The 17,135-nt window shown below is 32.8% G+C and overlaps 1 protein-coding gene across 1 annotated transcript in view; it reads right to left on the reverse strand.

Annotated features, from left to right (window-relative positions):
* RunxB (Runt related B) overlaps window positions 1-17,135 on the reverse strand; it is a 147,454-nt gene that overhangs the window by 118,422 nt on the left and 11,897 nt on the right. Inside the window, exon 2 of the mRNA XM_067780610.1 lies at window positions 16,843-17,059. Within this exon, the coding sequence (XP_067636711.1) occupies window positions 16,843-17,059 (217 nt within the window). The remainder of the gene's footprint in view (window positions 1-16,842; window positions 17,060-17,135) is intronic.

The following is a 17,135-nucleotide window of genomic DNA, read 5'->3' on the forward strand; positions in this document are numbered from 1 at the left end:
ACGAAACTTATCGATTTTTTATAGAAAAGTTATCGATTTTCTATAGAAAAGTTGTCGATTGTTTGTCGAAAATTTATCGAGGCGTTATCGAAGAAGTATCAATTGGTTACCGTTATCGATTTTTATCGTAGTATAAGCAATTATTTATCGGTATGTTATCGATTTGTTATCGACGACTGTAATCGATACCGACATAAACCGACCAACCTAGCGATCTGTGAATTGCGATAAGAATATAAAATTTTAAATATTTTTAAAAGTTTTTAACTTTGGGTGTTTTAAGAGCTAGTTGGATCTCACATTCGGATGTAGCACGAAAAAGGAGAATGATAAAGGCAATAAGAAAAAGAATGAAAATAAAAATGAGAATCAGAATGAGAATGAGAAAGAGGATGTAGATAAGAACGAGAATGATATGGATAATGAGGTTGATAATATAAATAAAAATAAATAAATAAAAGGCGGTATATACCCCCGAAGAGATTTAGGCCGAGCTTCTCTTCCAATTTGCATCGTGCGCTTCTTAATTTTTACTACAAATTATTGGGACGAGACCTACTTGTTTTACGCCGATTTCGAATGGCATCTGCAAGACAGATGAGTTTTCATTGAGAAGCTTTTCATGGCAGAAATACACTCGGAGTGCTTGCCAAATCACTGCCGAGGGGCGACCCCTCTTCGAAAAACATTTTTTTTTTTCTAATTGAAAAAAACTTGTTTCACATTTTTATACTCAGTTGAGCAGAGCTCACAGAGTATATTAACTTTGATTGGATAACGGTTGGTTGTACAGGTATAAAGGAATCGAGATAGATATAGACTTCCATATATAAAAATCATCAGGATCGAAAAAAAATTTGATTGAGCCATGTCCGTCCGTCAGTCCGTCCGTTCGTTAACACGATAACTTGAGTAAATTTTGAGGTATCTTGATGAAATTTGGTAGGTGGGTTCCTGGGCACTCATCTCAGATTGCTATTTTAAATGAACGATATCGGACTATAACCACGCCTACTTTTTCGATATAGAAAATTACGAAAAACCGAAAAAGTGCGATAATTCATTACCAAAGACGGATAAAGCGATGCAGCTTGGTAGGTGAGTTGAACTTATGATGCAGAATAGAAAGTTAGTAAAATTTTGGACAATGGGCGTAGCACCACCATTTTTAAAAGAAGGTAATTTAAAAGTTTTGCAAGCTGTAATTTGGCAGTCATTGAAGATATCATGATGAAATTTGGCACGAACGTTACTCCTATTACTATAAGTATGCTCAAATCGGAGAACGACCACGCCCACTTTTAAAAAAAGTCAAATTTTAACAAAAAATTTAATATCTTTACAGTATATAAGTAAATTATGTCAACCTTCAACTCCAGTAATGGTATGTTGCAACAAAAAAATACACAAATAAAAGAAATTTTCAAAATGGGCGTGGCTCCGCCCTTTTTCATTTAATTTGTCTAGGATACTTTTAATGCCATAAGTCGAACAAAAATTTACCTATCCTTGTGAAATTTGGTAGGGGCTTAGATTCTAGAACGATAACTGTTTTCTGTGAAAAAGGGCGAAATCGGTTGAAGCGACGCTCAGTTTTTATACACAGTCGACCGTCTGTCCTTTCGCTCGGCCGTTAACACGATAACTTGAGAAAAAATCGATATATCTTTACTAAGCCTAGTCCACGTACTTATCTCAACTCACTTGATCTTGGTACAAAAAATGGCCGAAATCCAACTATGACCACGCCCACTTTTTCGATATCGAAAATAACGAAAAATGAAAAAATGCCATAATTATATACCAAATACGAAAAAAGGGATGAAACATGGTAATTGGATTGGTTTATTGACGCAAAATATAAATTTAGAAAAAAACTTTGTAAAATGGGTGTGACACCTACCATATTAAGTAGAAGAAAATGAAAAAGTTCTGCAGGGCGAAATAAAAAACCCTTGAAATCTTGGAAGGAATACTGTTCGTGATATTACATATATAAATAAATCAGCGGTATCCGAGAGAAGATGTTCTGGGTCACCCTCGCCCACATTTTGGTCGATATCTCGAAAACGCCTTCACATACACAACTACCACCACTCCCTTTTAAAACCCTCATTAATACCTTTAATTTGATACCCATATCGTACAAACAAATTCTAGGGTCACCCCTGGTCCACCTTTATGGCGATATCCCGAAACGGCGTCCACCTATGGAACTATGACCCACTCCCTCATAAAATACTCTTTAATACCTTTCATTTGATACACACGTCATACAAACACATTCCAGGGTTACCCTCAGTTCATTTTCCTACATGGTTATTTCCCCTTATGTTGTCACCATAGCTCTCAACTGAGTATGTAATATTCCGTTACACCCGAACTTAACCTTCCTTACTTGTTTATGTTGCTTTCCTCACCTATAACTTCGCATCAGCAACTCAAAATATCAATAAAATATTCACAGGCTCATCTTTTTAGTCGTCAAAAGTTACAGGCATATTTTTATCACTAGATTCCCGCTAGAGGGCCGGAGACCGATAGGCGACTTGATGTAAATTTGGAAGACAGGAAAGTCCTTTTTCCGGGAGGTGGATTAGAAACCGACTTTTTCCAAATAATATTTTTTATAGTACTATAAAATCCAGTCTTCGACATGTCCCTTTTTACTTATTTTAAGCTATAGATCTTCTATCACATCGATAGGAACTGAGTTATATACAAGCAATCGATAGTGATATCGGTAAGAACTCGAATGATTGTGCTAAAAGTTTTAATGTATGTGCACTTAGTTTTTATGAAGCCGTTGTCCAATAAAACACATATTTAAAAGTAAAGGACGAAATTATATGTATATGTTCATGTATGCATAAAACACGATACTTCCAAAAGTAAACGAGTCTTTAAACACGCGGTAGAGCAATACTTGATATTTTTCAATACTCGTTTGATATGCATCAGCCTGTTAATGCCCATTCACGCTATTTAGGCCCGGTTTCAGTACATGTTGAATTCAGTTTGTCAGTTAAACTACGCTTAACCTTATTCTTCAGTTTTTCAGTCTACATTAACCGAAGTTTAAGCTGAGCTTAAGCGGCCTATCTGGAAAGGTTAAACTCTAGTTAACTTCTCAGTTATTTGCGTTCATTCGAAATGGCGCCGAATATACCCAACAAGCATTTGGGCTTGAGTACCATTAGAGTTCATGTTGATAACTAGGCATACTTCTAAAATCTCAAAAGTTGTTTCGAAACAGTGGCTCAACTCGAAAATCATAGCTCTCAGCAAAAATGGGAACTTTTTATAAAGCAAAACATGCTATTACTTAAGTGGAAAAATTTAATTCCCAACTTGTGGTTCTCTAACTGAACGCGAATGTAAGATTATATACCACAGTATTTTCACGAAAATAAAATAAAATAAATTTAAATAATTTATTTTTGATTAATTACGCTTCATTACTGCTATCAATCAAGTGTTTATTTCTCACAATAAACCGCTGTTGGTTTTGGTGGTACGTTCTTGGAGATTTTGTTTTCAACTCCACCGTAACTCGATATCCAATGTAGGATATCAGCTGGAGAAATGTGTTGAATATTCATTTGAGAACTGTATATTTCTCAAAATCACTCAAAGGTCGGAAAATAATTTAAGAATGACGTCTTAGGGAAGGTTTCGACATTGGAGATTCGAGAACTACACATTTTACAAAACTTCTCAAAGGTTGGATAGTGATTGGAGAATGAAGTTCGATATCAACTAGAGAACTATCTGATTTAAGAATAATTAAATAATGATGTTGGATATCACCTCCGGAACTAGATATATTTCGCTGGAGAATTTTTTTCTCCATGTTCATTGGGTAAACAAAATCCAGCTGTTGCCGTATCTACAAATTATCTAGATAATAAAATCCAATGTTGCCGCACAAAAAGTCTACCCCAAAGCCGGTCTTAAACTGTGACTAAAAAGCTGCTCAGTAGTTTAACTGAAGTTTAAATTTGACTAGAGTTTAAGCTTAGGTGAACCAACTACTGAAAAGCCGGGCATTAATTACACTTCCTGATAAAGTTATATACATACATATGTACATATCGCATATGTAGTGGCGCTTGTAGCCAAATAATCATTCCTAGCTCATAAGGAACAGTTTAGTTTCATTGCTAATTTATTTCTACAAAACTTAAGCCACACAAACTTGCTATTAATACATTTTTTTTTTTGGACGTTTAGTATACCTTTATCTACACATTTTTCTATCTACTATTGCTATGATATTTTTACCAATTATTACTATATTACTTATAAATAGGTTGCTCTACCATATTAATAATTGTTTACTTATACATATATGCTAATATATATAAAATTAATGTATCTAATTATTACGAAATTCTAATAAGAAGTACCGAATTTGGATTTCATTTATATCGAAAAGTTCGAACTTCTGGTTTTATTCTCGGCAGTACATTCTTATTTTATGTATCCAATATTATTGTTTGCACAATACTATTGCTCACCCTGACATTTATCTTTACGTGTTTTTGAATTTCCATGAAAATCACGCCACTCGCGATGATTAAGCATAAGAATTAAGACATTGGAAAATTTCCGCAAATAGCGGCTTAGCTAAGGCTATCATTGCGGTAGTTCGATCTCTTTGGTTTTGGACAAGCAGACAGTGAACATCATTTTTCTAACGTTTCAAAAAGTTATAGAGTCTAAAGTGCGACTCACGTGTTCAATATTTTATTAAAAATTTAAAGTCGTTTGAATTCGCTGAAAATGTATGCGATAATCGCGATTCAAAAATTTAATGAACGCGCATATTTAATAAAATAAACCTACGAAATCCATTTTACATCTCTAATGGAAAAGTTTCCCGAAACCAGGATGCAATCATCATCACTATCATCACTTCAGAGGACGAGCTTTGGCAGCGTTTTCTACCTACCGTCAAGCATTTGGATGCCGGACATTTTTTTTAGTTGTGCATAAGACTGTGAAGTTAAATGTCAGAATTTCATATAGTTTTTGGACTTTTTCTTAAATTTTTCTAAGATACAAGTTATCTAAAATGTACTTCAGTTTTCTGAAATTCCTTTGTTTTTGATAAAATTGAGAAATTTGCATAAAATAAATGCCTCTTAAAAATTTGTATAAAGAACAAAATGTTAAAAATATCCTAAAACGTGTACATAATATAATTAATCATATTCATGCATATGTACATACAGAGTGAGTGCCTATAGCTTTTCTAGCTTGAAGAAGAAGAAGCAGAAATAGTAGATGTATACCTACATAAAATATGTATACCTAACTTGTAAATTAGTATACGCATACCTGCATATACATATTTTAGTGTTGTTGTTTTGCTCTAAAAGAGAAAGAATTAAACTAATTTTTGAAGCTTTGCTAAAAAGACGTAAAATAGCAGTTTAAAAATTAGTGGTTTTCCTTTTAATTAATGTGGAAGTTGAAAATTTAAATATTTAATGTGTTAGTTAGTGTACCAAATTAGAAGCGTTGCATTATTATAAATGCGATAGAGTTCAAATTGTGAAATTTATCGCATGCGATTTTACGGATGCTATATAAATTGCATGTGTCTGTTAAAATCTCACTTCAATGTTGAGTAACATATAACATTTTGAACCTGCGAAAGGAAAGGGAAATAAATAAGTGCTAATGAAGAAATTTTTTTTAATCGAAAACAACAACAATAACCATGTATTTCGATTTCAGTCATCATTTTAGTTCCAGGTCCTCTGCTGAAAGATCTTTCAACGTTGGAGCGTAAGCGGTGAGTTTGTATTGTTTTTGTTATTTCTCCCAATTTTTTTTGTTGGTTAGCGACTGGATATTAAAATATTCATTTCTCTTTCTGTGAAGTTTCTAACTATGATAAAAGTAGTGTTGCCATATTCGTGCATTAAAATTAGTACCAAAATTTATTTAACTTTTATTCGAGATTTTTAATGATGCAAAGTAAGACCTAATTAAAGAATTAGAAAAAAAAATCAAAACTCTTTTTTATTATCTTCAATTTAAAATTTAATGTTAAAATAACCTAAAACATTTAAAAATTATTGTTGATTGTCCATATCATAAATATTTACCTTTTGATGTACTCGAAATTATAAAATTACCTTATTGAAATCTTTTGGAAAAACAAACTGAAATGTATAAATTTAAGCAAATCAAACTTCGTTCTGTTTAAATGTTAAATGCTAATGTAGCAACGAAATATATTTAATATTACGACTAGAGGTTAGTTAAATACTTTTCTTAAACGGAAAATTCTGATTTTTATAACACGCCCTTAAATATTTGTAAATTAAAATTTTTTTGAGATAACATTAATTATTATGACTATTTCCAAAAGCATGTTGGATAATTTTCGTATTAAGAAAATTCAGTTTCGGTGAAGGGTTTGGTTCATGAATAAGTTTAAGCTTATGGTTTATCTAATAAATTTTGTAACATTTAACATGACTCTTTAAACTTTTTATTTTTGATTCCCTAGCCTGATAGCAGTCGAGTGTGGTAAGTTTTAGGGATTTCCAGGTTAGTTTTGTTTTAGTTGGAGACTACGGATATCATGGTAGGGAGGGCGATTGTTGCAACAACACCATGCAACAGGCCCCGTACTGAAACCAATGCGACATCAAGACTTATAAGCCACTTTAGATATCCGCTTTCCTTTAGGTATCTCTTTTTCTTGGCACGTTAAATAAAATAATTGTGCTGTAGTGTGAGCTGACAGCGAAAGGTAGGAGCAAGAACTCCACCCCGTTAGCCGACGAGCAAGAGCCGGATTTAAAGACGTGCACCCGCTCCTTACTTTTTGCATAAACTGTGCTTACTACAAAACGTTGCATGCTACACATACCTATATCAAAACAGCGATCAACTAAAAAATCACAGTGTCCAAAAAACGCGAAAAACTGTCTGCCTCGTCCATATGCACCAATGCAGTTTTAATTTTTCTACAAAGCATTTCTCGCTGTTTAGTTGAGGTTTGAATAAATCGAGTATACAATTTGGTAGCTATTGAATTGGGAAACCCACTGGTACTAAAGCATCAAAATTTCAGATTTTTGAGTTAGCTCCCTTTTGATATATGTAGGTGTGCGATATGTAGGTACATATACAAATTGAATGCATGTGTGTATCTATCGTCGATCTTATCATTATCTCATGAAACAGATTTAATTAAAATGGAACAACAGCATCTTTTGTGCATTACATCAAATGAGTGAAGGGGGCATATGCAAACCAAATAAAATACCTACATATGTACATATGTATGTATGGCTCTAAGTGGAAATAGATAATGAGACAGCAACTAGCCAAAACGAAAGCTTAGTGAGATGCCATCAATTAATTACTTATGTGCTTTGGCTACTACACTAAAAGAGACTAATGAATATTACTTCCAATGCAAAAGTGCATCAAATTATTTGTGTTATATAAGGGGTATTCCATCCCATTTCGACCAATTTTTAACCCGCCCCTTTAGAATTGGCTGAAAGTTGTTCTTCTTTTTCTAGCTTACGAAAGACGTTTTTCAGAATTTTTTCAAATTTTTTCATCCAACTCAAAAAAAGTTATGAATTTAAAAAAAAACACCGTTTTTGTTTTCAAAATGCTATAACGTTTTCAAAAATTGACCGTATGGGATCTTTTTTTTTTTTTAAATTTGTTTTTAAATGTACTTTTCGGAAAAAATACAAAAAAAATGTTAGAGTTTTTTTTTTTTGTAATTTTTCAGTTTTTCGAGATTTTTCTAATTTCGCCATTTTTTTTTTCTGATAAAAATCCTCAATCAATTCTGCAATCATCCCCACTAATCCCGGAGTGTAGCGATATTTTTTTTTTTTTTATTTAATTGAAAAAGAAACTTTAAATATTTTGTTGTATTTTTACCGAAAAGTACATTTAAAAACAAATTTAAAAAAAAAAAAAGATCCCAAACGGTAAATTTTTGAAAAAGTTATAGCATTTCTAAAACAAAAACGGTGTCCAACTCAAAATAAGTTATGAATTTAAAAAAAAAAACGGTGTTTTTTTTCAAAATGCTATAACTTTTTCAAAAACTGGCCGTTTGGACTCTTTTTTTTTTAATTTGTTTTTAAATGTACTTTTCGGAAAAAATACAAAAAAATTTTTAATTTTTTTTTTCAGTTAAATAAAAAAACAAAATTCTCGGCCCACTCCGGTATTAGTGAGGATGATTGCAGAATTGATTGAAGTTTTTTATGAGAAAAAAAAGGGCGAAATTCGAAAAATTTCGAAAAACTGAAAAATTACAAAAACAAAAACTTTAAAAATTTTTTTGAATTTTTTCCGAAAAGTACATTTAAAAACAAATTTTTAAAAAAAAACAAAGATCCCAAACGGTAAATTTTTGAAAAAGTTATAGCATTTTGAAAACAAAAACGGTGATTTTTAAAAATTCATAACTTTTTTTGAGTTGGATGAAAAAATTTGAAAAAATTCTGAAAAACGTCTTTCATAAGCTAGAAAAAGAAGAAAACTTTCAGCCAATTCTAAAGGGGTCGGGTTCACAATTGGTCGAAATGGGATGGAATACCCCATAAGCATTTGACAACATTTTAGTAGTATTTGGTAACATTTTGAAATTTACCACTACAAAATACCAAACACTCAGTGTTTTTCGGTTGGCACTTCACTACTGTACGTATTAATGGTTATACTCAAAAGAGCTGCGACGCAAACGCCAATATTAAGTGCAACATTAGAAATGTGGCAAAGTTACTTTTGTATGCTACTTTTAGAAAAAGCTTTCACAGACCAATAAAATATCCTTAATAAACAATTTTACAAATGTGCAAATAATTTATAAGCTTAACATTTTGTGCATTAAAAATTGCTGAATAAGTTAAACAAGGTATTTATAGAGGGCTAAAAGGATTAATTTTAATATGAAAAAAAATTTTTTTTTTTTTCAAATAAAAAGTAGATAAAAGGATGCGCACTGACCCTAGTAATCCTTTTGTAAATATGCAAAAGTACTTGCACACTGAAAATAGTACACCAATAGGTGAGAGGAGGAGTTTTAGATTTGATTATAACCAGCATCCAATTTAAATTCATTTGTTTGGCAAGTTTTTATAGCAAATTCCATAGTAAATAAAAAAAGGTTGTACCACTCCAGCTACTTACCAAACTCTCTTTCGCGCTCTCTCACACCACTTTTCATATCAGGGATTGCAAATAACTGTTATTTTATTGTTTAAAATTTAAGCCAGTAATCGGAAAAAATTTAAATGTAAGTGTATAAGTAAGAGCGAGAGCATGCGCATCCCAGCAGGAAATTAATGTAAACATGGCAGCGTGCATTTATTAAAAACATTTTTATCGATTATTTTTTTTTTTTTTATTTAAATTTTTTATTAAATATATTGAAAAATTCCCAAGTACCCTAATTCTCATCAAATCTCCAAAACTAATACGGGTGCCGTAACCAGAGAAGTGCAGAATGTTTAAAAACAAGTATAAGACTGATTAACAAAAAATATATATATACTATATACTCATTCATGTAATTTTTTTCACTATTTTGCTGAGATGCTTACAACATTTTATAGTAATATTTTGCTGAGCAGATGTTAAAGCTTTTTTGGCTCAGAAAAACAGTGAGTCCTGAATAAAACTGCGACAAGTGTTGTTAAAATAAATAAATCAAGTAAGGATGGGACTGTCTTCGGCTGTGCCGAAGACTTCAGTCCTTTCATAAATGGTGCTGAACAAAACTCTTATTCCGTTCGTTATCTCCAAATAATCGGATGTATAAGATAAGAAATATATAGTGAACAGATGTACATACCTAAACGATTTTTAATATAAATATAAAATAAACAAGTAAGGAAAGCTAAGTTCGGGTGTAACCGAACATTACATACTCAGCTGAGAGCCTTGGAGACAAAATAAGGGAAAATCACCATTTAGCAAAATGAACCTAGGGTAACACTGGAATGTATTTGTATGACATGTGTATCAAATGAAAGGTGTTAATGATTATTTAAAACGTAGTGGACCTTAGTTCTATAGGTGGACGCCTTTTCGAGATATCGCAATAAGGGTGGACCAGGGGTGACTCTAGAATGTGTTTGTACGATATGGGTATCAAATTAAAAAAATTATTAATGAGGGTTTTAAAAGGGAGTAGCCCTTAGTTGTATTTGTGAAGGCGTTTTCGAGATATCGACCAAAATGTGGACCAGGGTGACCCAGAACACCTTCTGTCGGGTACCGCTAATTTATTTATATATGTCATACCACGAACAGTATTCCTGCCAAGATTCCAAGGGCTTTTAATTTCGCCCTGCAGAACTTTTTCATTTTTAATATGGTAGGTTTCACACCCATTTTACAAAGTTTTTTCTAAAGTTATATTTTGCGTCAATAAACCAATCCAATTACCATGTTTCATCTTTTTTTTCATATTTGGTACAGAATTATGGCATTTTTTCATTTCTCGTAATTTTCGATATCGGAAAAGTGGGCGTGGTCATAGTCGGATTTCTGCTATATTTTATACCAAGATAAAGTGACTTCAGATAAGTACGTGAACTAAGTTTAGTTTAGATATATCGTTCTTTGCGTAAGTTATCGTGTTAACGGCCGAACGGAAGGACAGACGGTCGACTGTGTATAAAACCTGGGCGTGGCCTCAAACGATTTCGCCCATTTTCATAGAAAACAATTATCGTCATAGAATATGTGTCTCTACCAAATTTCACAAGGATTGGTAAATTTTTGTTCGACTTATGGCATTAAAAGTATTCTAGACGAATTTAGTGTAAAAGGGCGGAGTTACACCCATTTTGAAATTTTCTTTTATCTTTGTATTTTGTTGCACCATATCATTACTGGAGTCGAATGTTGACATAATTTACTTTTATACTGTAAAGATATTAAATTTTTTGTTAAAATTTGACTAAAAAAAAAAAAAAATTTAAAGTGGGCGTGTTCGTCATCCGATTTCGCTAATTTTTATTTAGCACACATATAGTAATAGGAATAACGTGTTTACCAAATTTCATCATGATATCTTCAACGACTGCCAAATTACAGCTTGCAAAACTTTTAAAGTACCTTCTTTTAAAACTGGGCGGTGCCACGCCCATTGTCCAAAACTTTTCTAATTTTCTATTTTTCGTAATAAGGTCAATGCACCTACCAAGTTTCATCGCTTTATCCGTCTTTGGTAATGAATTATCGCACTTTTTCGGATTTTCGAAATTTTCGGTATCGAAAAAGTGGGCGTGGTTGTAGTCCGAATTCGTTCATTTTCAATAGCGATCTGAGATGAGCGCCCAGGAACCTACATACCAAATTTCATCAAGATACCTCAAAATTTACTCAAGTTATCGTGTTTACAGACAGACGGACAGACGGACGGACGGACGGACATGGCTAAATGAATTTCTTTTTTCACCCAGATCATTTTGATATATAGAAGTCTATATCTATCTCGATTAGTTTATGCCATTACGGATTACCGTTATGCGAACAAAGTTAATATACTCTGTGAACTCTGCTCAGCTGAGTATAAAATGAACTCATATTGATTACCTATAACAAATCTTAAAAATCCACCCCGAGCATGTTAAGACAATGAGTTAATTACGGAAAGACCGTCTTAACAGTAGCATCTCCCCATTATAATAGCCGTGTTTTTTAACACGCGCGTATACGTTTCGTTTGCGCGTGTAAAAAAACGCCTATCCTCGCTTAGATAATGCTTAGGAGACCCATCTAGCGGCTGTGGTTAAACAACTAGCTACAGCAGCAGGGTGTACCGAAAAGCGGAGACGCAACGCTCTGATGGCCATAGGGTATAACATATAGCTGAATCAGTTGCGATGAATTTTGGACACACATAGAATACATAGAATTAGTGTAGAGGGTGAAACAAAGACACATATTTCAGTTACATCTGAGTATATTGCGTATTGAAATTTAATAGGACAAAATTTATGCGCAGCAATTTCAGAGGTGTATTTATAGTTTGTCGCTTAGCAGTCAATATAAAGTTTAAGCGTAAACGGATATACGCGTGTTAAAAAACACGGCTAATATTTCTCACAGTGAATCTGAACATTTGTGCTACAGCCGTGCACAGTGTTTTATCGTTGTTGTCTTGCTAACGACTGAACGATGGAGAGTAAAATTATGTGTGAAACAAGTCTGGCTCAATTGAGCCATGGCGCGCCGATCACTGATTTAAAACAAAATAATAGATATATGTATGTAGTTTAAAAAAAACTAAAAAAACACGCAAATATGGTGCCGTTTTAGTATCTACAATCCACTTAGATATTTGATGTTAAGGGCACCGCAGCACAGTGGTTCGTGGCTCCGCTATTAAACACAACTCGTTTTATAACGAGTTATTTAACCACTGCCGCGAGTCTTGAATAATTACTGCTAGATGGGTCTAACTCTCTTTTGCGCGCCTAGTCTAGAGAGTTACAAACAAACACACATACAAGTGAAGCTAATATAAGCGTGTTAAAAAATAAAGCCAAGGGGTAAAGCCACGAAACATAAGAAGTATACCAATAATAGGTGTGACGTACACAGTCTTTTCTAAGTCCCGAAAATTTCTGCATTACTGGTAATTATTCCCGAGATTGTTGAAAAATAATCTGTAGTAAGATCTTCTAAATTGGTTCAGGTTTTCGAGATATTCGTCTATAAAACTGCGAAAAACGTGCACAGATCACAGGCCAGAAAAATCTAAATACATTTTGTAACCAGAAACTTCTACAGGACTATACTTTTTGGAAGGTTTTGACATAGTGGGCCCGAATTTGGAGTCTAGTTTTTGAGTTATTCGAACCTAAAAGTGCAAAAATTCGTTTTTGTGTACATTTGAGGCAATGTCACTTCACTGTCATTTTTTTTTTTTTTTAATCGTTATTCTATCTGCAAGGACCACCACTCCAACACTTCCAACTCGATTTCGTATTTTTAGAAAAACCTTTTTTGCTCCTTTCCTCGGCGGCCACCGTGGTGTGATGGTAGCGTGCTCCGCCTATCACACCGTATGCCCTGGGTTCAACTCCCGGGCAAAGCAACATCAAAATTTTAGAAATAAGATTTTTCAATTAGAAGAAAATTTTTCTAAGCGGGGTCGCCCCTCGGCAGTGTCTGGCAAGCGCTCCGATTGTATTTCTGCCATGAAAAGCTCTCAGTGAAAACTCATCTGCCTTGCAGATGCCGTTCGGAGTCGGCATAAAACATGTAGGTCCCGTCCGGCCAATTTGTAGGGAAAAATCAAGAGGAGCACGACGCAAATTGGAAGAGAAGCTCGGCCTTAGATCTCTTCGGAGGTTATCGCGCCTTACATTTATTTTTTTTTTTTTTTGCTCCTGAGGAAATTGTCCATGTTTCATGCTAAAAATGTGTTTTTGTCAAACCTATTTATTTGTATTTTTTTTTTTTTCAATTAATTGGATTAATTTAGCTGAAAGGCCGCGGTTAGTGAATAAAACTTCCTTTTGGTGTGTTTTAAATTCACAAATTTTAATTGAATATAAAACAAACCAAAAGGAAGTTTTATTCATTAACCGCGGCCTTTCAGCTCAACTAATCCATTAATTGCAACATTCAAGGCTTCTAAATTTATCAAAATTACTTTTTTTCTTCAAAATTCAAATTTAATTGAACTTTTGGATCCCAAAAATCCTGGCAGCAAAGAAGTCCCCAAAATCGTCATCCCTAATCAATATATTTCTATTTAGAAAAACTATCGATAAATGGATTGATTTTTGTTCTTTTGAGTTGTTTATTTCCCTCAGAAAATTTAATTTATTTTTTAAGTTTTTTATTTTGCTCGGAAAGTAAAATTTTTTTTTATTTGTTCTTTCGCTTGAAATATAAAAATTGTTTTTGATGTTTTATTTCGCCCGGAAAATAAAAACTATTTGTTGAGTTTTTCATTTAGCTCGCAAATTAATTACTTGAGTTTTTATTGCGCTCAGAAAATAAAAGTTATCTTTTGAGTTTTTTATTTCAGAAAATTTTTTATTTTATTTTCCAAAATAAAACTTATTGCTTGAGTTTTTTTTCGCTTCGAAAATAGAAATAATTTTTTGAGTTTTTATTTTGCTCGGAAAATGGAACTTTTTTTTGTTTTTTATTTCGCTCCAGAAGTTAAATTTTTTATTTTAGCTTGTTATTTTGCTTAGAAAATATAAATTATATTTTGAGTATTTTTACTTCGCTCGAAAAAAATTTCAATTTTTTTAGCTTATAATTTTGCTCGGAAAATAAAGGTGTTTTTGAACTTTTTTCGCTTTGAAAAAAAAAAAATTTTTTTTAGTTTATTATTTTGCCCGGAGAGTAGAAAATTTTTTTTCAGTTTTTTACTTCAATCGTAAAATAAACTATATTTTGAGGAATTTTATTTTGATTGGAAAATAATAATTGTTATTTGAGTTTTTCTATTTTATTCGAAAAATGAAGCGTTTTTGTTGACTTTTTTTATTTCGTTTTATAGTTTTTCGAGTTTTATGTTTCGCTCAGAAAATAAAAGTTGTTTTTTAAGTTGTTTAATATCACTCTGAAAATAATAATTATTTTGTGAGTTTTTCATCTCCCAATCCAAATTTTTCTCGTTTTTTTATTTCATGGGCAAAACAAAAGTTATTATCTGAGCTATGCATGTATTTATTTCGCTCAAAAAATTTAAGTCTTTTAACTCGCTCGGAAAATATAAAGTAATTTTTGCAGTTTTTATTTCGTTCTGGAGTTAAGTTATTTTTTGAATTTTTTATTTCAGTCGGAAAATACAATTTTTTGAGTTATGCTTTAATTTTGCAAATAAAAATTTTTATTTCGCTCGGAAAATAATAATTTCTTTTGAGGTTTTTGTTTTATCTCTCCTCTCGGAAAATAAACAATATTTTTTTGAGTTGTTTAGCTCCAAACAATATAAGAAACACCAAAAACGATTAACAAAAAAAGGTTCAAAAAAAACTTAAAACGTTTACTATCCCTGCTTAATACATTTTTCATGAAAAAAATTGTTAAATGTATTTCTGTAAAAGGCGAAAAATCGTATTTACTAGCAAATCCTTGGGCATTATATGGCACTTGGCGCAGCATTTAAAATGTCACTCAGCATTTGCATAGATATTATTGAATAAACCGTAAAAAAAAAGTGCCATTTAAGAAGTGGGCAATAAAGCAGTAAGAAAAGTAAGAGAAAATTAAAAAACAACAACAACGCAATCACCAGCCTAACGAACCGACATTGCTTAATGAGCAAATTGTCAAATGCGACGACAGAGTAAACTGCCCCCAACAACAACGTTTTAACTTCACCGCCCACTTTACTCGGCGTACGATATGCGCGAATGGACGTTGATCCATCAAATTAAAAAGAAACTTCAGTTTCACTAAGAAAAAGTAAGTATTCATCTAAAAAAAAGTTACAAAAAAGATATGCCTTTCTTGGTGGGTGGAGCAAGTACTTTTACGGAGCTCAAAATAAACAGCTACGCTGATTTAATTTTCTATTCAGTGATTTTCATCGCTTTCACTTTGTCCACTCTTACAACGAGCCAAAAAAATTTAACTTCAATCAATAAGACGCGCAACATTTTTTTTTTTAACGTTATGCTTAATTTCAATCACCATCACATCTTTTCACCCTCCATTTGAGTTTGAAAGAAATTGTAAGGACAAAATATGGAAAACCCCAAATGGCGTTTCAAAAAAGAAAGTTGAAAAAAGTACTGTTTGTGATACATCAAAAGAAGAAAAAAGGGGATGGTATATTTTGTGGTCATAAGATCAAGTTTTGATATCTGAGCAGCCTTCAAGATCTAGACCTGTACTGTTCGGTTATATTTTAAGAGTTGTTGAGTGGCAAAATGATAGTATATTTTAACAAATAAGAAGGCTAAGTTCGGGTGTAACCGAACATTACATACTCAGCTGAGAGCTATGGAGTCAAAATAAGGGAAAATCACCATGTAGGAAAATGAACCTAGGGTAACCCAGGAATGTGTGTGTATGACATGTGTATCAAATGGAGGGTATTAAAAAGTATTTTAAGGGGGAGTAGGCCATAGTTCTATGGGTGGACGCCATTTAGGGATATCGCCATAAAGGTGGACCAGTGCTGACTCTAGAATTTGTTTGTACGATATGGGTATCAAATGAAAGGTGTTAATGAGTATTTTAAAATTTATATTTTATTTATTTTATATATTAAAATTTCAAATTACAGCTTGCAAAACTTTTAAATTACCTTCTTTTAAAAGTGGGCGGTGCCACGCCCATTGTCCAAAATTTTACTAATTTTCTATTCTGCGTCATAAGCTCAACTCACCTACCAAGTTCCATCGCTTTATCCGTCTTTGGTAATGAATTATCGCACTTTTTCCGTTTTTCGAAATATTCGATATCGAAAAAGTGGGCGTGGTTATAGTCCGATATCGTTAATTTTAAATAGCGATCTGAGATGAGTGCCCAGGAACCTACATACCAAATTTCATCAAGATACCTCAAAATTTACTCAAGGTATCGTGTTAACGGACAGACGGACGGACGGACGGACATGGCTCAATCAAATTTTTTTTCGATACTGATGATTTTGATATATAGAAGTCTATATCTATCTCGATTCCTTTATACCTGTACAACCAACCGTTATCCAATCAAAGTTAATATACTCTCTGAGCTCTGCTCAACTGAGTATAAAAAAGTTCTGATCATAAAATTTTTTAGGTTTTCTTAAGTAAATTATCAAGTACAAAAAAAAAATGTGTATATGGGGCCTTCAAACTTTTCACTCACCTCGTCCACTTCGTCCAACGAAGCGTAGATCATTGAATTTAGCCACTTGATTTTTCATAACCGCCGTACAATTTCTCAGCTCCGCACAGAAATTTTCATCATTCCCTGCACGTATTGTCACAATGGTTCCATCCATCACCTCGCCAAGTGCGAGTACTTTAAAGGCAATTGGTAGCGTTTTATTGGAGCGCCAATGTGTGGGTAGTGTCGTACAAACCTGTTAATTAAATAAAAAAAAGAAATTTATGAGTAACCACATATTTCATTGTTAAATTATTCACGTTAGTCAGTTT

Source organism: Eurosta solidaginis, chromosome 4 (assembly GCF_040869045.1).
Source record: "Eurosta solidaginis isolate ZX-2024a chromosome 4, ASM4086904v1, whole genome shotgun sequence".
Taxonomy (NCBI): Eukaryota; Metazoa; Arthropoda; class Insecta; order Diptera; family Tephritidae; genus Eurosta; species Eurosta solidaginis.